Here is a 23655-nt window from a genome sequence, read left to right as displayed (position 1 = left end):
ACTTATTTTTGTAAAAACTAAAATTTGCTTTCTAAATTTTCCCTTAATTTTTTTTTGGAGAAATCTGGGGTGCGTGATGTGTGCATGCGTGTGTAGGAAGCAGAACATTCTACCTGAACCTTGAGCTATCTCTATTATGTCTACTTGTTCCAAGTGTTTTCATCCCTCATTTCTTCTTGCAGAATAGAAATTCCATTCAAGTTCCATATGTTGCATTCAGGGTTAGTCCATGGTTTGGCATTCTGGTTTGATGTGGCCTTCATTGGATCCCAGTGAGTTTTTTTTTAATTCTCTCTCTGTATAATTTGTTAAATTATTACTTGAAGTGAAGTGTGTTTATAAGGTGTGAATTGTTTGTGTTGCTGGAATTGTAAACTTATTAGAAAAGTATAGTGTCCTATTTAATTATCAAGAAGTCGTTCAGCCCCTTAAACCTGTTTCAGATAGATCATTGTTAATTGTCTCCATATCTCCATTTACACCTCTTGGTACTACAACAATTAATTCACCAACCTGATGAAAAAGTAGTCAATCTCTCAGTGAAATCGCTCAGTATTTTAAGGCTTGGGATGGGAATAAATGCGGGGCTCTATGTTAGGTTAAAGTAATAGAATAGAAGGCAAATTTTTACGTGGCTGTGGAAGGAATGAGTTTAATGCAGCTTTAATTCCTTCCGTATCTTTGCCTGTATTAATACAGTATTTTAAAATGTAAAATTCTGAGGAAGTTTGAGAGAATCTACATTGTTTTCCCTGTGGGGTAATCTAGAATTAGGAATATAGGAAAAAGAATTTATGGAAGAATTTCTTCTCTGAAGAGTGCGAATCTGTCAAATTCTCTGTAGATACTGAGTCATTAAGTATGTTCATTGCTGGGTTAGATGCACTTTTGGACTGTGGGATCATGAAGGATCATGTGATAGATTACAAGAACAGTTTAGCAATGTTACAGAATGATAGAGAATACTTGAAGGGCTGAATGGCCTAGTCATAATGGAAAGCATTACTAGTAGACTATTTTGTAACAGGCATCGGTTTTGTATCCTATTTTAACAGTACTTTTGTTCTCCTGGTGTGTGCTGACTTCATTTTATCACTTTCAGAATGACAGTGTGGCTCTCTACTGCTCCAACAGAACCTTTGACTCATTGGTACCAAGTTCGCTGTTTGCTTCAGTCACCACTTTTCACTAAGGCTGGTGATACTCTCTCAGGGACTGTCGTGCTGAATGCCAATAAAAGGTAAATGATGCATTGTGATTTAAAGAGTTAAATCTAATGGCTTTTTTTAAGTTTTGTAATGGTATCGTGAGTTGTTAACGCTGTAAACATCAAAGATACATCACTAACATAATCAAACCAAATTCATCATACCTGCAAGAGATTGTCAGACAGGTTTTATGGAGTGCCTTTATTGGAGGGAAAAACAAGTAGAAGAGCAAAGAAGTTTAGAGAATCTCCAAAGCTTCACACCTAGATTGTTGAAGATGCCATCACTTGTGTTGGAACAATTTAAAATTGGTTACGTGATAGAAGCCAGAGTGAAGAAGCTTCCAGATATTAGAGTTGCAGGGATGGGAGGAATTTTGGGGATGAGGGAATCCATGGGATAACTGAAGACAAGTGTGTGAATTTTAGATATGTCAAAACAAGAGCGTAGTAGTAATGGGAGAATGGGTTACTTGTCAGAGTTAAGATGGGTCCAGCAGAGGTTGGAATAAATAAAGGTACGAGGTAGGATGCTGGCCAGAAGTATATTGGACCACCTAAGTGAAGGATTATATTAAACTACACAACTGCATCATGTCCTTTTTTGTTTTGCATCTGCTTGTGTTTAGCTGATTTTTTTATTTAGAATAGTTCCTGAAATGGATATGTAAATCATAATTGAATGTGAGCCTCATCGCTGAATTTGTATCTGTACATAATGGTCTCTAAGTGTAACTGAATCTTGCTTTACTCCTTTTCTGTAGGCAAAGTTATGACATTAGTATTCTAGCCCAGGTAGATCAGACTGGTTCCAAATCTAGTAACCTACTCGACCTGAAGAATCCCTTTTTCAGGTAAGCATTGCAGTCCAGTGCTGATTTTTGTTGTACGATATTGAAATATTCATTCACATTACACTCTTAATCTTTCTCCTTTCTCTTTTCCCCTGGCTTTCTAAAAAGAGCATGCATTCCTCCTTAGTCGTCATTCCAAGACTGCCCAAATGAGTCTTCTGATCACTCAGCCAAGTATCAGTGAGGATGTCTGTGACGGGGATAAATTAATGCTGATGTCAGGAGCAACCAAAAAAAAAGTACCAGAGAAATGTGGCTGCTCTGTACTTATAAACAGAAGGAATCTGCTGTGAGAAAGGATGTGAAGTCATCAAATTTTATGCTCAAATATTTCCATGGCAGCCCTTAAAAAAACTGAATATCCTTGGTATTTTATAATCCCTTGAATATCATTGAATGTTTGTAGCTAGCCATTCCTGTCTGATAAATTCTCACATCAGCTAGTTTTAACAAAGGAGGTTTTGACGACAAATGTAAAAAAATATATATATATAAAATGTCCTACTCTAGACACTTTCGTAAAGAAAACAGCATCTGAAGTCCCCGAAAGCCCATAAATACAGCTGTGCAGAAACAGAATGATATTTTTGTCATGAGAGTTAAATGGCAATAACATTGACAAGGAACTAGGCAGAGGTGAATCCTATGTTAAGTGCAACTTAAACTTCAAGTAACTATGTTAATTCACTTGAATTTTATTGGTTAAATGATTGCATTATCATGTTTCCTACGTGCTCTGTCCTGCCTTGTAAAATGAAAAATCTGGAAACCAGGAGAGTTTATGATTCTGTGATTCTATTTTAAACTTTACTAATTACCCCCACGTTGACTTTATGTAGAGTCATGAGGACATGTCTGGAAGTTTTAAGAACTCACTGCTATAGAAGTGAATTGGTGAATGAGTAAAGATAAGGGGATCATTAATAGCCTGAAAGCATTGAATGGAAAGGAGCATCGAGTGAGGTACTGAGATGCTGGAAATATAAAGGAGAGCTAACAATGCTGGAAGTGCTCCAGTCGTTGTGTCTGTAGAAAGCAACACAAAACTGTCACTATTTTCTTATACCAGAACTGAACCCTATTAGAGAGAGAATCAATTTTAAGTGCTTGGCAAGGGAAGATCTGTAGGGTGGAAAGTAGGGGTGACTAAATGACAAAAAGGGATAATGATGTAAAGTGAAAGGATGTTAAAGGGAAAGTAAGAGAGTGAAGGCGCTTAGTTTCTTTGCTATGTAATTCTGGTCATGGAGTAAGAAGTATTGAGGAACAGGGGGCTTTGGTGTACAAGTCCAAGAATGCCTGAAGGCAGCAGCACAAGTAGACAGAGTGATGAAGAAGGCATACAGGATGCATGCATTCATTAATGGGGGCATAGAATACAAGAGCAGGAGGTTACAGTGCAACTTTTTAAAGCATTGGTTAGGCCACGTCTGGAGTATTCTGTGTGTAAGTGTTCTGGATACCACACTCTGGGAAGGATGCAATTGCATTGGAATGGTTCAGAGGCACTTCACTGGGATGGGGAAGGAGTGTTTCAGTTATGAGGAGGGACTGGGTTTGTTTCCTTGGAGCAAAGAAGGCTGAGAAAGGGATATGATAAACGTATAGGAAATTGTGGGAATTAGATAGTAGGAATCTTTTCCCCAGAACATGAGTGTCTAAAACTGGAGAGCATAAATTTAGAGTAAGGACTAAGGTTCAGAGGGAATCTGAGGAGACCTTTTTTTCACCCAGATGTTGGTTGGAATCTGGAACACACTGTCTAAGGTGGTGGTGAAGGCAGGTACTCTCATAGTAGCTGGATGAGCACTTAAATTACCAAGACACAAAATACTAGCAAGTAAATGGGATTGGTATAGATTGGTATTTAATAGTCAGCATTGACGTGTTGGGCCAAAAGGCATGTTTCTGTGACTAAACAAACAGTATTCCCGTGGCTTCCCTCTGCTCATTAACATTTTCTTCCCTGTAAGAGCACATGATTATATACTTTGCTCCTTTCTGTGGTTCTGTGATCTGTAATGATGTTATTTCCCTTTTGGGCAGGTACACGGGTACAACTCCCTCACCGCCACCAGGTTCACATTATGTGTCACCGTCAGAGACCATGTGGAATACATCTGCTTCTTACAACCTTAGCTCAGGATTAGCAGTGTCTGGTATGGTGGTACTCCTCTGTCTCTGGCCTGCAAAGTATCAGTAAATCTATTTCAGATATTCAGATTTATTTGTACTGTACTGTAATGTTTTATGTATGCTGCCTACCTTATGAAGTGCACCTACATTCACTGTGGGTATTTTTCCTTGGGTACATCTACTGCTGTGCTTATTTGAATGCAAATGTTAATTCAGCGATGATTTGTTGTCTTGTGTGCATTAACCCAGCTTATTCAGTTAGCTCTAACTCTCGGTTACTGTACTCATCATTATATTTTCTCTCTTGAGGATGATACAATAGGGTAGGTGCCCAGAGAAATGGGACAGTGCCCTCTACTGCTCTGGGCTTTGAGCCCACTGGCCAACATCCAGAAAATCACCTTCCCAATGGTGATTCTCCAACAATCATTTCATGCCAGTGATTTGTGATTTTTGTTTTGGCAGACTCTCCAATAGTTTGTTGTCTCACCGAGTTACTGCCATCTCTATGTACCTCCACACCTGGCTGCCAAGCATAGAAAGACATTTGCAATCAGATTGCATATATAAGGCGCAAACTAAGCTTGCCAGAATTTTCTTATCGATCCAGGCATTTATCTTTCTAACAGCACAATAACTGCTAACAGCCTTTTTTGTGAACAATTACGCCCCCTCTTCCTCCCCCCCCCCCCACCCCTACAAAATCCAATCTCTCTCCATTTTCCAAACCTAATTAATATCAAATTCATCCTATTTTTACCAACTCTGCACTTCCAGTGGAGGGAAGAATTGCTGCTGACAGCTTGATAATTGCTGTTTCATTTTACACGCATAAATTTTTAACACCCTATGTTCAGCATTTTCAACCATGAATTTTCAATGTATAACACGTCCTTCTCACTGGAATTGATAGCAGTTTACGGTGAATGTTATTAGTTCCATATGGAGCATGTCAAATGAGTTTGTGGAAGGATTTGATGCTGATGTTTTCTAATCTGCTAAATCGTCATTGCTGGGGAAACATGACATTCTACTTTTTCACTTTTAAGGAGTCCCAACGGCTTATGACTTGAGCAATGTTATTGCCAGTGGATCTGCAGTCAGCCACAACAACCTGATTCCATTAGGTAGGTATAAAATAATCCCGTTCAGCAGCTTTGTAGGAATGTTCAAGGTTGCAAAAAAACATTGGTAGCCAAGGGTTTGTGAGGCTCCAAACCACATTAAATTTTCACAAGCTTCCTCTGCCATTTTGGCTTTCCAGTGTTATATGGCTTTTGTGATTTAAAGACTGCATTTCGCCTGCTGATGCAGGTGACTTGTTGTCCTCCATATTAATATAGCCAGTCTTCATGAGCTACACCTCTGCTTGGTAGCTTGGTTCACAGGTGCTGAGTTTCAACTTGGCCCACTTGTTAATTTCTTGTTGTCAGCCACACTCATCTTGTGATAGTGACATACTTTTTAAATTGGCCACTCATCACATCACAAAGAGGAATTCTGTTATCTACCTTCTGGATACAGAATATTATAATTTGGTTTGGAGTTTCTGTCTCTATCCTAGTTGAGCAATTACATACCAGCAGGTTTTTAACTCTGGGAACCTCTAAAATCAAGTGTGTAAGAACAGCCCCTAGCAGTGTGATCCATTTTTGCTTCACTTGCATTATTGTTCATAGGATATGTTTTGAATTGGATCTTGCTGCAGGATAACTCTGTCTGAAGTGTACAGTGTTAGAAATCATTCCACCACACATCCATAGCCGGATTCCTCAGCGATTTCGTGCAGCACAATTTTATAGTGATGCCCTAACCATAAAAAAGTGACCCACCATATTGTATGGAAATGTTGAAGTTACTAGAAACTTCAAAAGAATTGAGGAAATGGAGGAAGAGACAATGACATTCTTGAATTGTATTCAGTTACTTCTAGGAGGTGAGGGACCAAATTGCCTTGAATGGGAGACAGAGTTGGGCAAGGGTTCAGAGGTATCTGGCAAGAATAGCATTCCATTAAAGTTAAAACACAATTCTTCCATATCATCTAAAGATGAATCAACAATGGGTATATGATCCGTGCAGTTTTCTTCTGATCCCTTTCTAAATGTGGTCCAGCTTGATTCTCTTTCCAGTTGTCCCCACCTCACCACAGCAAAACTATCATCCTGTGCCATCTCGTGACTGCCAGGCAGCTCGTATTGGGGTGTTCTCAATGGAGATGGTCTATAGTGTCCAAAGATGAGGTTGGGCAGGTGTAGCCAAAAGAAACTGACACTAAAGCTTATGAGACTGTAGGAAATAAATAATAACTTCCAATCAAATAGACTCTTCGCATTAGTTTCTGTTGACCAGCACTCGAGCAGTACTGATCAAGATCCCTGAATCATTATCCCAGGTGACAAGCATATTGCACCCTCGTATCCGCTCTCAGACTCTTAAAATTTTTTTTAGCATTTTCTCTTAGTTGGGCTGTTTTTTTTTTAACACTATATGAAAGAAGAAGAGAGAGAATCATAAACTACTTTTATTTTGAGGATGTGTTATGCATTGGGGAGTTTATAGTCATAATTGAAGAATAGCTATTAAAGTAGCTGTTCATATTCTTTTAATACTTATCTTATTTGAACAGTTTTGCATCAGCCCAGCCTTTTAAACCAAAAAATGTTTAAGTGGTGAACATCCCATTAGTTGCTATCAAGAGTGGAAATGATTTATGTGCATGTTTCACCTAATGCCTGACAAAGGTCTCCCCATTGTTAAATGTTACTACATTGTTAAATGGTAAATGTGGTCTAAAGCTTTACTATTGCTGACCTGACCAACCTTTAGATGTTCATGTCTACAAGACATAATCTAAAGTTGTTTGAATTTGGCATAACTTTTTGATCTCCAACATTTTTCAGCTTCGGTTTAGCCCTAGGGTCTTGCACTCCATCAGTGTATTTTAGTGGGACCTTAAGGGAAATGAGAGAGCTAACTCTATGAAATATAGATAAGTAACTTAGTTCTGCTGATTGGGAGCAGAGTTTGTGTATTGTCATCTGGCTATTGGATGGGTTCAAATTTGGGTGGACCTAGATGTGCCTGTCTTCATTCAAAATAGTAGCAGGACGGTATCCCTACAGCTCTGTGACCTGAAAAGTTTAGAAAGCAGGGCATTTCTGAAGATTGGCTTTCTCCTGTGTCCCATTTTAACAGATGTATTGTAACTACTGGTACGGAATGAGTAGTGTATAGATTTTAGAACAGTCTTTTTGACCCAACCTGTTTAGGCTCCATATCAGCCAATGGATGTACTTCATCTCACCATATCAACATGTCCTTCTGTTCCTTTCTCCCTGTCTTCCTTTGTATCCAGCTATAATCTTTGCCTCAGCCACACTAAATATCAGTGCATTCCACCTCTCACCTCTTGAGTGAAGGTTTCTGCTGAATTATTGGATTGGTGTACAATCTCTAGTTTTGGACTTTCACCCCCATCAACTAAGGGAAATACATTTTGTTTCTCTCTGTCCTTTGAACCCTTTTCTTAACATTTGAACACTTGAGTCACTTAGAGAAAAGAACTCCTGCTACTTGGGTCTTTCCAGATATACTTGGGCTCTGTCAATTGTGGTGTTACCTTGCAAATCCATAATGAGAATTTGGACCTCTGCAATTTTTGGATATCTATCTCCTACCATGTTGTTTAGCTGGTCACCGTTTACTTTTGGCACTTCTTAATCCAAAATTTAGTTGTTGCTTATTTACATTTAAGATTTTATTGTGATTTATGGTGTAATTTGTCATGTCTCCTCCCTATTTCCTTCATAGTCTTGGTTTGGATTTTGTGCCATGATCTCTACTGCACTATCTACGGTGCTTTTTGGTGACGTCTATACCTTATTTGGAAGGAATATTGGCCACTATAGCCCAACACTGAGATGGAGTATTTCCATATGCCAGAACTGAATCCAGTGACTCTCATTTAGAGCAAATACCCACTGCAGCAGCCTGAGATTGAATGATGAGTAGCATTTTTGTGTAAACATGCCAACTTAATGTCCTGCCTTTAAGATATTTATTATATTTCCAGATATCAGGATAAATTTGCTCAAACGTAGTTTCAGGAGAACAGGGAAGGGAAACTAAAGAAATCTTGGAGACTCCTCCCTTCTTGGTGTCCAAACTAATCTCAATTCTCTAAGTTGTGCGTTATTTAAAAAAAACAAATATTTGTGTAATCTTGAGCCTTCTAAGCACCAATCTTCCATGGGTGAATGTGTCTGTGATGGGTGGGTGGGGGTGTGTGTGTGTGTGTGTGTGAAAGAGAGACCTTTTGGAATTTGGCTTAACACTATTTCCTTAGTGTGAAATTAGTAAACAGTAGCATAGTGGTTCAGTAATTGGACTAGCAGCCTGAGTCCTGAATGGGAGAATTAATTCAAATCCAACCATGGCAGCTGGGGATTAAAGTAAATAAATATGGAATTTTTCAAAAAGTTTAGTCTCAGTAATAGTACAAAACAGGATTGTTATTACAAATGTATCTGGTCCAATAACGTCCTTCAGGGAAGGAAATCTGTCGTCCTTGACTTCTCTGCCTGTACGTGATACCAGACCCAGCAGTACGCATGACACTTAACTGCCACCTCAGTTTGGGAGCAGTCAAGATATATAATGATGAATGTTGACATTGCCATCCACATCTTTTGGACAAATAAATAATAGATTTCTTTAATAGTCAGACCATCAGTTTTTTGTGGTACAGATCAGAATATGTAAAAAATAACATTTGAACTTCATAGTTTCCTTTTGTTGCAATGGCTTTATTGCATCCTGCCTTGTTCCAGGAAGACCTACCTACAACCATTTAAACATTCCAAAGCAGATAATGTAAATCAAAATATAAAGCAAGAATGTTGGGGTGCTTAAAGGTTCCACACAACATTCCAGTTAAAACTGAAAAAGTTTCTTGTTAGTATAGAATGTTTAATCTAGGGTACTGAAAGTGGAACAGGCAGTTAGACACCACGTTTCTTTAGAAGGCTGTGAGAGATGGGTTGATTCAATGAATTGTGAGAATGTCGTAACTTGGTCTGTTTTATTGGGCTGGACCATGTAAGTGCAGTTTGTTGATATTGGTGGGGAAGATTATAATTTACTACATCAGTCAGCTTTAACTGAAGCAAATGGCCGGTTATGATGCTTGTTATGATGTTTTTTGTCTTTTTTTTCTTGGGTTTGGGTGTTATTGATGGTTGTGGGCTATCCTGACATGACCGGTTCAGGGAAGGAATTGGAAGCTAGCATCTTGTCCCCGCATCTACTGAGTTCTGCTGAAGTGTCAGACTACGTGATTTCATCAAGGAAGAGGATACCTGTTTTTTATTTTTAATTCAGGGTACTTGCTATATAAATAGAACCAATTCTCCAATGTGGTCAACTCTAACCTGGTTTAGGAGGAGTTAGGGGTGGATAATAAATACCTCTGTTGGCATACACATTCTGTCAACGATGAATAATTTAAGAAACACTACAGCAAGATTATCCTTCAATTCACATTATTTATCCTCTTGCTCATGTTGAATAATCTGTTCTTTTCAAAATTCAAACATAAACCTCAGTGAAGGTGATGATTTGTCCTCCTCCCACTAAGTGTATAACCAGTTTTCAGATGCACTCCTTGATTGTTTGAATTTGTGTATGGATGGATATGACCCTGTTATTTCTTTAAGCATTGAAGCTGAACCAGAACCCATCCTTCAGGGAGCGACAATGCTATCAGCTCAGATTGCATTTAGCATTGGTGTAATTTTTAAAAGTGTTGAATGGGATTTTTTTTTGGTATTTTTCCTCCAGAGTAGCCATAGTTTCATAATGACAGCACTATTACCTATGATATTCTGTGCACATTAATGTCTCTAGCCTTTAGTAAAGAAAACTCGAATGAGGTCATATCTAAAGCCTTTAGCTTGAAATACAATGCAGTCTTTTTTTTGGTTTCCACTGAGGTAGCAAACTGCTAAACTAAAGATTACTGATTTTTGTTTTGTCATATCAGTTGATGTAGACTCTTCTCTTTCCGTGGCAAACTCTGTTTCCCCAAACTCCCTGGACCTGCCTGTTTCTATATCATTGACAAAACTGGGTTACAGTTTTGGTCTTGGGTGAATTCTGTTGAAGATTGGTTGTCTATTTCCAGTCATCTGCAGATAAGTCAGTAGACTTGACCTCTGCTTGGGTAAAAATATATGGGATAAAATATTTCTAAAGACTGAGTAAGGAAGGATGAAATAATTGACTATCAATTCCTGGCGTACGGGTAAGTAGTATAAATACCAGGTATTGTATTAGTTGTGATCCCAGTAGGGGCACTACAGTTGGCCTTGACCGTCTTTGGGATTGAGGAGGCAACACCAAAGTTGTTCTTTTCTGTGTGTTGCCCAGTGACCCACCCACGAAGTGTCAGTATGGGGGCACTGGGACCAAACTCGGCTATGACCTTCTCCCTTACCAAATCTGCTGACATTTAATGCCTGAGCCTGCGTGAAGAAACATCACTTGGTTAGGTTTCTGGCAGGTCCTTGGCCCTTGTCAAATTATACCCCAGAACAAACCGGCACCATTAGCAAGAGGAGAGGTGAAACTTTCACGTGCTAATTTGGAAATGAGAATCAAGTTGTGGTTTTTTTGCACTTAGCCTGGTGTGCAAGAGTTCAAACAATGTCCACAAGTGTGATTCTAGAAAGCTGCAATAAAATGAAATTACGATCCAGGTGCAGTATAATTGATGTGCCTTCTCATTACTGTCTGTCAATTCCAGGGGCATTTTGTCCCTCTTTGAAAACCTGGTTGAAGCATTCCTTTTATTGATGAACTACGCATGATGTCAACAATCTGTTTTCGTCTGACTGCTGTGGGCATTTTGGTGAACACGGCACTAGCACCATACATTATTGAACTTTTGATGCATTATTGAGGAATGAGCTTTATGCTTTTGTATAGTGCTTTTCCCTCCCTTTGTCGTATTTTACTGGAAGGTTTCTCTCCTCCTCTTTTCACAGCCAACACTGGGATAGTGAATCACACTCACTCAAGACTGGGATCCATTATGAGCACAGGATTTATACAGGGTAAAGACATGGCCCTGAATCCCTCTGAGGCTTGACCGGTCGAATGAAACTTGCCAATGGAAACGCAACTGCTTGGCTCCAGGCACCCATAGCAACCTGTAGCCAATCCAGTTCCTTCTGGAATTGGCAGACTGCACCTACGAGCCTGATATGCAATAAAGTGTTGGCTGGTCTGCTTGAAAAGGTCCTCTGTGCACGGGGAAAGAACTGAACTTTCAGTTGTTAAAAGGTTTAAATGCACAGTACAACCTGTAACAAATTTAATAGTACCTGTGAGCTTCAACTTTTGGTGTCCACATTAATCCCTGCTACACAGCAATTAAACAAAAATGCAATATTTATCGCTCAGTCCCCTCCCCCTTCCCATTGCTGTAAATTGAGGTACTAGACCTCTCGTAGTTCATCCTTTGAATTATTAGTAACTTTAAAACTGAAGGTTACAGTCAAAAATGCTTCTACAGCTGTACACTGCTTGGGAGGGAGGGCTCCAGGCTAGTGTTCATGTTGACGTAACCTTTTGAACAGAGGCTGAGTGCACCAAGGCTGTGGTCATGCATTCTGTCTCGCTACATTGTTCCTGAAGCTTGTTGTGGCAGCTAGGTCTGTCTTCTAGTCTGTGCAGCTATCCAGTAAAGCACAAGTTTAAAAATTGTTAATCTGCCATTTGATGGAGCCCTGTACATTCCTCCTTTTAAAAATTGTTAATCTGACATTTGATGGTGTCCTGTACATTCCTCCTCCTAGTCAGACCACATTTCTCAGGTCTTGGTCAATAACACTGATTGAAACCTGGGAATTTATTCTGATTGCTTGATGGCCTTTTGTGTTACTCCTGCTATTTAATTCTGTGACTTTAGTGACCTTTGATGTTTAATTTTATCATAATCCACAAGTATTGCAAATTCGCAGACGTCCTATCAGCCACTGGAAAGGGATGAGACGAGTTGCCATTTCTGGTGGTGTTCATTCTTCGAGCCAGAGCGTAACTCAACTTTTCTCTTTGGGGAAGCTGATAGTTCTGTTGTGTAATTCCAGCATTTGCACTTTGTCTTTCTCTCTGAAATTTGAGTTGATCTCCCTGTGCAAGTCGAATCAATCCGTTTAGTTTTTCTTTTTTCGTATCATTTTATTTCATTTTATTTCCTTGCTCTCCCCATCTTTCCTCCCCCCTCAATCCTTTCTCTCTCCTTTCTTTCCCCACCCCTTCTTTTATATATACATGCAGACCAGCTCTCCAGCATACAGCTATGGTTCCAGTCCTCATGGGGAATCCTCGATTGTGTAGATGCTGTAATGTATTTCATGCCATTTAAATTGGTTGATCCTTTTTATTCAGTAATGAACTGCCAGCTGCGTCCATTTAATTGGTCTGATGAACTTTGATTAACTTTTCCTAACAAGTGCATGCCAGTGACCTGGAAATGCCTGAAAAGACTGTGTGCACTTTTTTTTACTTTTTAACTCCATTGGTATGATATTGGATCTCCCAATGAGGAAAAGAAGTGACTTTGAGTTGGAACCTTGGCTGTAAGGTTGGCTATTTATGACTTTGATGGGATTGTTTTGTTCTCCACATGGCTCATCGTTTTCCAGACTCCCTTCCCTTTAGGAGTTCCATTGGCAGCAGGCTGCTACCAGTGCCTGGAGCCGGATTTCTGTCAGTAAGGTTCATAGCATGCTGGTAATTATGAAGTGCTGATTAAAGGCCCTGTGTCTTCACGTAGCTCATGATGGGTATACGTGTCGCTATTGTAAAAGTTTTGAGCTTCCAATAGCGACAGAGCAAAAGTGAATGGGTATGTCAAAATTTATAATCCTCCATGCAGTAGTCTATTATGGCTACTTTTTTTTAATACTTTATAAACAAGATGACAAGGGTCTTTAATGCACAAGTCTTTGTGTTTGGCTTAGAGAATTCATCTTAATGTGGGGAAGGGTGGGGGGAAAGGGTTTTAGAAAAAGACAAATGTGTAGCATTGCTTGCCATTTTAGTATCTGGGCCATCCAAGAACATGGTGGGGGACAAGGGCAGAAGAGTCCATTAAATCCAAAACAACTCAGACCATCAAAAGTTTGCCCTCAAGGGAACTAGTTGAAGCCAATAAGATTGACTTTTAAAGCTTCCAAGTAACATGAGATTCTGTGCTAGAAGTTATCTGCTATCCTCTTTTCCCCTTCCCCAATCAGCATTGATGAGTTATAGCCTTCACTTCCCACCCCAAATTGCACCAAATACAACAGGAATGGATTGACATAGCCTGTAGCCACTCAGTGGCCTGTAGAATGACTGTATGGTACAACACTGGGACTTTAACTTGTCTATAAGGGCCTGGATTCAGTGAATCGCTGCACATGGGTACCTTTGTAGTTTCTGAAATTGCACTGCCCTGAATTTTCTGGAAAAATTATTAATTTATTACAAGCACATTACTGTGTGTGTTCCTACATCTTAACTGCAAGTGATTGCAGATGCACAATAATGTGGGGCCTCATCACCTTTCGTGCTTGAGGGGCTGGAGTAGCAACCCTCCACCATCATCAGAATAAGGGTTAAAGTTTATTTTTTGATATGTTGTTAACATAAATATACATTATACGCCTACTCTCTCCTGACCCAACATGGGCCATGCTGATCCTTCCAAGGAAGTGTAGGCTAGATCAGATCTTGATTAAATTGGCACACTTTAAAACCCCATGGTCCTGGTTTTATTCGTTCATCTTCAAACCATTTCAGAAATGGCAAAGCTTGGCCCAAACTGTATTTGGCATATCTGATTGGGTTAAAATGGTGTAGTTTAACACAGCTGGAAGAGGATCATTCTATCAGCTTGGTCAGAGAAATCACATCTTGCCTTAATCCTTTGAGAAGCACTGTCCAACAGGACTTGATTTCCCAGCTAAACTAAATTGTGAAATGCGTATTTGTTAAAGTGGTCCACGGAGTACTCTGCACGTCCACATTTTTTTTTATTTCTTAAAGGGGTTCTTGCGAGGAAGGAGTGTAGAAGGACATTTGTGGCTGATTTTCTTTGTTTCTTTGGCTGATGCACACTTTGCACAGAGTGAATGCACAAGAACTGATTTAAGTACTAGGAAGTGTTGCTTTGGTATCTAATGTTCATTATCTGACTAGTCTAGTGTCCAACCCCTGCAATAAGTTACAGTGAGCTTGTGTTAGGCAAAATCAACATTTCAAAGTTTGAACATTTTTTTTATTCTTAGTAATTTAAATGAACATTCCCACTGTACCTGGGTAGCTTTAATTTTTTTTTATTGGCCAGTTATAACCTCTATAGAGCTCTCTACATGTTACGGTTTCCTGTAACTAACTTGCTAAAAATCCTTTTTTTGGAATTGCATGTAGTTTGCTTATTTCAGTTATAAGTTATGGCTTTGTTTAAAACCAAAGAGGCTTTTGGCTACTACGTGGGCCGTGAGGTGGGGGTGGGGGGGAGTGACTATTGTAACTATGAAGTAACACCTTTTGGGAGTACGTATGTGGCATCATTGAAATAGAGCAAGTGCTAGTGGTGTCCATCCTTTCCTGCTTCCCGTGTACCCTGTGGGCTCTCTCAGCCTGGTGAAGAAGCAAAGAGCAGCCAGTGCCTGAGGAATTGATCCTTGGCCAATGACAGCTTTCAGGAGAGAGAGGGAAATGGGTACATTGCCACTTTTTTCTCCCCCCTCCCTGCTAGGTTTCATTGAAATTCGCTTTACTGATGGGGTGTTTAGTATCACATGGATGGGAGCAAAGTTGTATCGAATGAACATTAGCTGAATACGGATGAGATTTTGTTTACTGAAGGAGTTAGTGTGAGGGACTCTTCATGCCCTCTGCTTTCTTCCTCAAGGGACAAGGGTTCTCAGTCTTCTCTCTGGTGGCTATTTTCCAGTCCTGCTTCCTCAGGAATCAAGTGGGATGGTCTGTTTAGTTGGGGATTTACCTGACCCACCCACAGTGAGAGTTGCAGACGATCCACATTGGGGTCACTAGCTGGGGAATCCAGCAGCCAGACTGTACAAGGAACCAGCTAGCTACCTGGATCGGGAAAAGTTTTGAAAGTGGGGAAGGATGTTAGTACTCAAGAATTCAGTTGTCTTGTTTAAAAATTAGGATTTTTATCTGGAAAAACTTGGCGTTTATGGCTATTTGTTATTCTGTTATGTTTTCTTAGGGTCTTCAAGCGGTGGACAGGGTGGAGTTATTGCCAGCAGCAGCCACTATTCAATCAACAGTCAATTCACCATGGGCGGCCCTGCCATCTCCATGGCTTCTCCGATGTCCATAAGCACCAACACAATGCACTATGGCAGCTAAGAGTTCATGACACCACCTCTGACCTTTTAGAACTGATACTTTCAAGAGGAATAAAAACCAAATCCAGATTCAGTTCCATCCAAAAAAAAAAGTCTATGAATTGTCCAAATTCATTATCCATGGATTTAGCTAAGCCTGAGCTTGGGAAGTGGGTGTGCGTGAGGGGTGGGTTGGGATTTCTTTTTTTTTTCTTGGTTTTTACCATGGAGATACAATAATGCAGATTCTTTGATACAAGACTTGTAAAGTTTTATATTGCTTAAAAGGGGGGGGAAGGGTGAAATGATTGCTGTCTGATCTTGCGATTGGTCTGTAGTCAGTAGATTTCCTCACTAGTTTGTCTTCTAGAAATCCCTGCAGACAAATATTAGTGCACCTTCCACTGCAGATGTGCCGGCGCAATGGAGCCAGTTGCTGATGGAAGGTTTGCCTTCCCTGGTATGCCCCAGTGTCGTTCTATTTCTCCCCACCCCTCCACTCCCTTCATCCCTAATGGTCCAAAGTGAATCACTTGGCAATTTCAGATCGACACAGATCATCAATTGGAAATTTTAAAGATTACAAATAAAGACTTTGGGTATGAACAGGCTGAATATTCTAAATGTATTTGATATTTAGACATGGTTTCATTTAAAAATTTGGGTTTTTTGTTTTAAGTTTAAGCACCAACAGATTGGTGGAAAGTGTTTCCCTGACTTCTTTTGAAACGTGTAATGATTGAGGAGCTTTAAGCTTGTTTTGTGAAGGACTGTTTTGCAGATCTGGTGTTAGCTGTAGTTAAGGAGGAGGAATTGGATTATATATATTTTTTTATCCTTGATACCTGTATGGTTTGCTTTTGTCTGCCTGCCCTGTTTCTTTTCATTTTGAAAATTTTGCAGGATCACCTCATAAAGCAGCAATGCAAGGCTAGTCGAACCAATGCAGCATCTGAAGCGGCAGATACCTGTATAGCAGCAAATCTGGTGCTCAGCAGTGCCAAGACAGATCATGAACAAGCCATCTCTTCACTGAATCCAACATGAATGTGATTTTTAATGCTTTGCATGCAGACATTTGCATTGAAGAGCGAATGAGGTCCTTCGCTGCATCCTTGCCTGGCTGTTTCCAACAGTTCTACTTCTTAGTGCTACATGTCCACTGTATCTTGAACGTGATTTGTTCTTGGGTTGAAACTACATTAATGGTAGGTTGAGTGACCTGTACCGGTGCTCGTGACACTGGTGCCATACAGGTCTTGAAACGGGTCTGGCTGCTTTTGCAGAAACTTGTGTGGGTATATATGTTGGAATTTGTTTCCCTACTCCCATAAAGGGATGCTGCTGAATTGGATTGTGTCTCCTCTTGCAGTGGGCCACCACAGTTAGGGTACAGGATTTTGTACTCCACACTCCAGATAAATTAATTCTACGTGCACACATTCTCCTGCGATTAACTTCCAAACCTTTTGGATTGATGGGAATGAAACTTCACTCCTCTATCAGATGTAGATGAGACAAGGCTGGTTTTCCAGCACTTTCTGATTGTCACTTGCAGCAATGTCTGTATATTTCTGTTGAAATAGTTGTATAATTGCTGGCAGCAATCTCTGATAGAAAGAAGAATTTATTTAAACTCTGCAGACTGGCTGTAAATGCTCTAGATGTCTTGTCATACAAGACATTTTACTTCAAGGAAAGGATTCAAATCAATCTGGCTCCTTTCCTTTCCAAAATCTTGTGCCCTGGCTCAGTTCTTTGGCTGCCTTCATTTTTCATGCAAAATCTATCAGCAGCACAAACATTGGAATGGCAGGGACGGAGAGGAAAAATACTGATTTCTGTCTAAGCTGACAAAGTTGCTGTATACACTGATATTCCATTTGATATCTAATGACCTAAAATGTTGAGGATCAGGGTAGAGTTGGTATGAACGGGTCAGTTACAGCTTCGTAATGTGTGTGTGTGTGTGTGTGTGTGTGTGTGTTAGAGAGAGAAACTTAACCTCTACAACAAAATCTTGTCACCTATTTTGCATGATGCTTTGATACAAGAATTGAAGTTAATTGGTAGATGCTCCTTCACCTGCATTTCTGGTATGAATCTGATAGATGAGTTGATTAACAAAAGCCCTTCACAAATGCATTGCAATGTGATTTACTTGTATTGCTGAATCAGGTGTCCAGCCACTAGCTGAATAAACTACTGCTTCTTGCACAAAACATTGGCAATTTCAGGCCTGTTTTTTACCAGGCACCTGCAGCTCATGGAGAGCCTTCTGAGATTCCAGTTTAATTCTGTTCAGGTGACCTTCTGATCGTTTACAATGGTGAATAGTTAAATTTTCACTTGTGTGGTGACTTGTAAGCTGGGACGGTCGACCAGTTTATGACTGAGCTGAACAGTCAACAGGTAGCTGGGCACCCACAGAAATCTTGGTAATGGGCCCCAGGTAACCAACAAATGTGCATCTACAATGCTTGCAAATTATGGGTCACTTGCACTGTTACGATAACCCTTGGGGAGAGCTTGGGCATTTAGGGAGAATTTACAATAGAACCAAGGAATCCCTGTTCCTACATTATTGTATAATCTTCAACTGCAACATAATCCTTCAATTTTTGGAATGGAGTATTAGCTATTTAGAATCTGGAGAGACTTGGGTCTATTGTTTTTATCTTGCCGCACACAGTCCCATGAATGTCTATTTGATTCTGAGAGACTGGCATGGAGTTGCTGACTATTTATTTTGAAGGCTGTCAAGGAAGGTCATTTGAGCTGGTGATGAACCCCATCTGTAATCATCTCCCTCCCCACTGATCTTTCATTCACAGCAAGGTTGGCACTATTGCCTTTGGAAATGGTTGCCAGCAACTGACTGTTAACACAAGTAGTTCAAATTGTTGGGTCCCTGTTAGGTCAAAGCAATATCGATGAAGCAACATAGGAGGCCTTTCTGCCCATAAAGCCTCTGCCAGCTCTCTGAGGAATGCTTTCAGTCCATTTCCCCCATGTGACCTATTCTTTCACCTGACCATCATCTCCCGGTTCTCCTGAACCTACCTGTGAAAGGGGCAACTTGCAATTGCCAGTTCACCTCCACGTCTTTGAGAGGAAACTGAAGCAATGGGGGGGGGGGGGGTGCAGGGGACACACTAGGTCATGGGGAGAACAATCCGAGTTCAAGATCAAACCTGGCTCCCCAGAACTGAGCCAACAGCAGCACTACCTATTGCCTCAATTTTTTTTAAATTCAGATGTGTTAATTTGCTCCTGTAATATTAGCTGCTTGTCCAATGCAGTTGTTCACTTTAGTTTCACCCTCCACTCAACCCGCCTCCTCTGCCATCCCTAACTCTTACTTACACCAGACTGGTTTTGCTCTTGTACATGCAAAAGTTAATAATTTGGATTTATCTGAAAATGTTTATTATGTACACTTGCATGTAAGGCGACTTCTTCCCCACTTATCCCCTGCTTTTGAGTCCAAACTGAATCTGAGCCATGTGACTTTTCTGTCCTGCCCCAAGACATCAGCTACTGATGAGACATTTGGTTTTTAATGCAGAATGTTTGAACTGATGTTACCGCACACAGGTGTTGGAACCTGTGGGAAAGAAATGGCACCTCGGCTAATGAATCTTCAAGTAAGCTACAGTTCATCCAGTAATAACTTGTGAATGAGTATCGTAGTCTTGTTGCTCATTGACCCATCTCCAGCCCAAAGTGACCTGAATTCTAGTCTTGGACATAAGTATATGGAGTGTACGTGCCTACAGATCTGATGGGAGCTCAGTAGCTCTAGTTTTTGTGGTGTGTGATGTTTCAGTTCCCACCACATTTCACAGTGAAATTAGTTGTAGCTTTATCCCAGGATTTTGCTTTTAGTTAAATCCCCCATTTGCCCTTGTAGCCTAGAGCGTTTTCTGTACAGGTAGGTGGCTTTGGAATACTTGATGCTGAATATTTCTACTCCACAACCACAGACCTCTATTTGCCCATCATGTTTGCTTGGCTTGGACATGAAACAGTATGATAGTGCTGTTTGTGGTGGGGCAAATCTATTTAGTTGGCTGATGTACTGTGTTTCAGTTTTTAATGCTGCCACCGAGAGGGAGAAAGTAAGTTTCTTTTTGGACATACCTGAAAGTTAGATATTGGCATCCACAAGGATTCACAAAGCTGTTCAATAAATATTAAATACTTATGACTGGAGCCCTGAATTTGTTGTGAAACCCCTGGGCTCTGTGGGCACAAATGAGTTGACTGTGCTCAGCTGAAGGAACACTTGCCATGTGCTGCCAGGTTTATTGGAGTGACCGATTTTTGGTGAATATTGGTGTGACGTCTGCAGCCGGTATTTTACAAGGTGTGCAAACTCTTGCACCAGTAATCCTGTGTCAGTGTGATCCCTAATTGAGTATTACAGAGCAGGCAATGACTTCAACTTTAGCCTCATCCTCCTCAGTTAGGCAGCTTTTGTAGAATATTTCTACAGTAAAAAGGATTTAAAAAAAATAATAGAATGGGTAAGGTTTAATGTGATAAATTATCACAGTGGCTGACAGCAAGGATAATTGATCGATGATTAGCTGGGCAGGCAGCAGAATGTAACTGGTGAAACTTGAATGCAACAGTTCAGAGTTACTAATGTGGATCCCATTTGAAAGTTTGGGATTATTATTGTGTAAGTGGCCCTCTTTTTTTTTGTGTCGTAGTCCTTGTACTGGGGTCGCAGGTACATGAGGTGTGAACAAATATTTCTAGTGTCGTCACTCATCTGATGAACTGAGAAGTGAGACTGACCTTGTAAATGTTTCCCCTGCACAATTGGTACAATACATTGGGTGGAATTTTTATTCTCCATTTGTCCTTTCTTAAAATCTCTTACTTTACAAATGAGGGTCAGTATTGACCCTGAACTATATTCTGGTTAATCCATTTACAGCTATCCTGATCCAACCCTTGCTAGAGGATTTTACCATATTGTAGTTTAGTGTTTTAGCGTAATTTAGAAATGTTTCTGTAGAATTGATAGATCTTTGTTCATCTGTGTTGTGTGTAGATTTTATTACAGCGACATGAGATTGTTAGACTGTTAGAAAATCATAATCCTGTAATACATGAATTATCAAATAAAACACTAATATTACATGTTTTGAGTGACCTTTATTTGATTTACCTCTCCACTGCCAACTCCGATTAGAAGAACGTTCTTGGATGAGGTGAATTCAGTTGTTGGTAATTGTTCATGATTTGCTTTTTCTGAAGGAAGACTAGTTTTCCTCAGCACTGCACTACTTGACAACCAGCACCCTGGTGACGTTGAAACAACCATGGAGCAATGGCATTTAAAATGTGCTCTGGCTCCTTTTTATTTGATTTTTGGGCAAATGGGCTATCCTGTGTGATACTGAGCTTTGTTGCACGTTCGGTTTATCAGCCACGTTGCAGAAGAGGCAGATGCCTCCAATGAGGGATTAAAGAAATTGGCTGTACTTGGGTTTTAATTCATTGACTTGTATGGTAAAATAAACAGCTGAGAGATCTGGACCATGACTGGCTGTGGTGCCCCCTGTTCCCAGCCTTCCCTCAACCACAGCAGCTCCATAGAGATCTACCGTCAATGGGATATCTCCCATGTGGGTGAAATATTGCTACCTGTCCCTCAGTAATACCTTTTATATAATCAGAAAATTATAAAAATCTACACTTCATCTTGGGCAGCATTGGTGGAGGGAGAAGCTGGCTGCTTTGGGGACACCCAAGACTGCGGATGCTGCAATCTGGAGCAACACAACAGGTGCTGGAGGAACTCGGCGAGTCAGGCAGCATCCATGGAGGGAAATGGACAGTTGACATTTTGGGTTGGGACCCTACATCTGGAGTGTCTATGGAGGGAAATGGTCCATGTTTCAGGCCGACCCAAAACATCAGCTGTCCATTTCCCTCCATAGATGCTGCCTGACCTGCTGAGTTCCTCTAGTGCCTTTTGTGCTGTCTGGTTCAATGGTGCATTATCCAAGGTCAGTGGTCTGCTTCCTAATCCACAGGTGCTGGATTCCAGAAGTTAGAACATAGAACGTTACAGCCCAGTACAGACCCTTTGGCCCACAATGTTCCAACATTTTATCCTGCTCTACGGTCTTAGAGCAGGATAAAATGTCTAACCCTTCCCTCCCACATAGCCCTCCATTTCTTCTATCATTTCTATCCATTTTTCTCTTAAATGTCCCTAATGTATCTGCCCCCACAACCTCTGCTGGCAGTGCGTTCGGCATACCCACCACTCTGTAAAAATGAAAGAAACACAACTTACCTCTGACTTCCCCCTCGTTAGGCATTTTCACCCGGGGGGGGGGGGGTGAGAAGTCTCTGACTGTCCACTCGATCTATGCCTCTGATCATCTTTGTACACGTCTATCAAGTCGCCTCTCATCCTCCTCCTCTCCAAAGAGAAAAGCCCTTGCTCACTCAACCTGTCCTCATAAGGCATGCTCTCCAATCCAGGCAGCATCCTGGTAAATCTCTGCACTGTCTCTAAAGCTTCCACATCCTTCCTGTAATAAGGTGACCAGAACTGAACACACTACTCCCAAGTGTGGTCTAACCGGAGTTCTTATTAGTTCAGAGTTTAGTTGATATTTTCAAAAAAAAAATCACAGGGAGGAGAGTAGGTTAAAGGTGGTTACAAAGAAGCTGGACAGTTGGATTAGGTGGGTAATTTAGAACATGCTGAGATAGTGAATCAGTCATAATTGTATTAGATGATGAAGGAAACCTACCACCTTTACCTCGGCTGAGCAATAGGTTACTTGTCTTTGAGGCAAATTGTAGCGTTGTTAATTGTCACATTTCCAGACAATTATTTAAAACAATCTGCAATGTGCAGCGTGCTTTTTTTTAAAAAAAAACTCAAAATGCAAGGGGCAAAAAAAAACAAGCTGCTAGAGGAATTCAGTGGTCAGGTAGCATTTGTGGAGGCAAAGGGACAGCTGGCTTTTCAGGTTGAGACCTTGCACCAGGACTGAGTGTAGAGGGGAGATGTTCAGTACAAAGGGGTAAGGCAGGAGTTGGCACATGATCGGTGGATCCACATGAGGAGGGGTTGATGGGCAGATAGAGCCGGGTGAGGTAGTAAGAAGTGGGGATAGAGACAGGATGGGAAGCAATAAGTGGAGGGCTGAAGATTCTGCCATCAGATAAGTAGGGAAGGTGATGAATGGACCCAGACAAGGGAGGAATGGTGGGTCGGTGGGGATAGGGTAGCCAGTGAGTTGAGTGTGTGTGTGTGGGTGGGTGATGGGTAGATGGGGGAGAGGAAAGAAACTGGATGAGGGGTTTTGGAAAGGGGGTTGAGAGGACCTGGGTGCTGGTTAACTGAAATTTGAGAAGTCAGTGTTCATGCTGTTGGGTTGTAGATACCCTGGTGGAATATGAGGTGCTTTTCCTGCAGTTTGAGTTGGGCCTCGCCCTGGCAGTGGAGAGGACACAAGGTACAGGTTGGTGTGGGAACAGGGAGGGGGATTAAAATAGTTTGGCCAGCTCGAGCTCCCACTTGCAATGATTGATCCTTACACGAATGTAAAGGTTTGCACTGTTTTATTGTTGTATATAGTTTGGTTTTTTTTGATGAATAAAGTTTATTTTGGGAATTAAAAAACCAGCAAAGGTACACTGCTGCCTAGTCCATGCTCAGTCCTGCTGATGTGAAGGAGGCCACAGCGGGAGCAGCAGATGCAGCGGCTGAAGTCGGAACAAGTGCATGCAAGTCCCCAGCTCACTTGGAAGGCGATGGGCTGTTGATAAGATTTTTATTAGTCACATGTACATCGAAACACACAGTGAAATGCATCTTTTGCGTAGAGTGTTCTGGGGGCAGCCCGCAAGTGTCGCCACGCTTCCGGCGCCAACATAGCATGCCCACAACTTCCTCACCCGTACGTCTTTGGAATGTGGGAGGAAACCGGAGCACCCGGAGGAAACCCACGCAGACACGGGGAGAACGTACAAACTCCTTACAGACAGCGGCGGGAATTGAACCCGG

At 41.0% G+C, this 23655-nt stretch overlaps 1 protein-coding gene across 2 annotated transcripts in view; it reads left to right on the top strand.

The window, feature by feature from the left end:
* Positions 1 to 16166, top strand: part of carm1 (coactivator-associated arginine methyltransferase 1) — a 52195-nt gene extending 36029 nt beyond the window's left edge. Inside the window, exons 10-16 of one of the 2 annotated variants that reach the window (XM_052041948.1) lie at positions 183 to 272; positions 1103 to 1240; positions 1972 to 2061; positions 4108 to 4220; positions 5247 to 5324; positions 11244 to 11312; positions 15488 to 16166. In XM_052041948.1, the coding sequence (XP_051897908.1) occupies positions 183 to 272; positions 1103 to 1240; positions 1972 to 2061; positions 4108 to 4220; positions 5247 to 5324; positions 11244 to 11312; positions 15488 to 15630 (721 nt within the window). In that variant the 3' untranslated portion in view covers positions 15631 to 16166. The remainder of the gene's footprint in view (positions 1 to 182; positions 273 to 1102; positions 1241 to 1971; positions 2062 to 4107; positions 4221 to 5246; positions 5325 to 11243; positions 11313 to 15487) is intronic. The other variant, XM_052041949.1, reaches the window with a different exon arrangement.
* The last annotated feature ends 7489 nt before the right edge of the window (positions 16167 to 23655 follow it).

The sequence above is a fragment of the Pristis pectinata genome, chromosome 31 (assembly GCF_009764475.1).
Source record: "Pristis pectinata isolate sPriPec2 chromosome 31, sPriPec2.1.pri, whole genome shotgun sequence".
Taxonomy (NCBI): Eukaryota; Metazoa; Chordata; class Chondrichthyes; order Rhinopristiformes; family Pristidae; genus Pristis; species Pristis pectinata.
The sequence above is the reverse complement of the archived record's forward strand: the minus strand, read 5'-3'. Positions and strand labels throughout refer to the sequence as shown.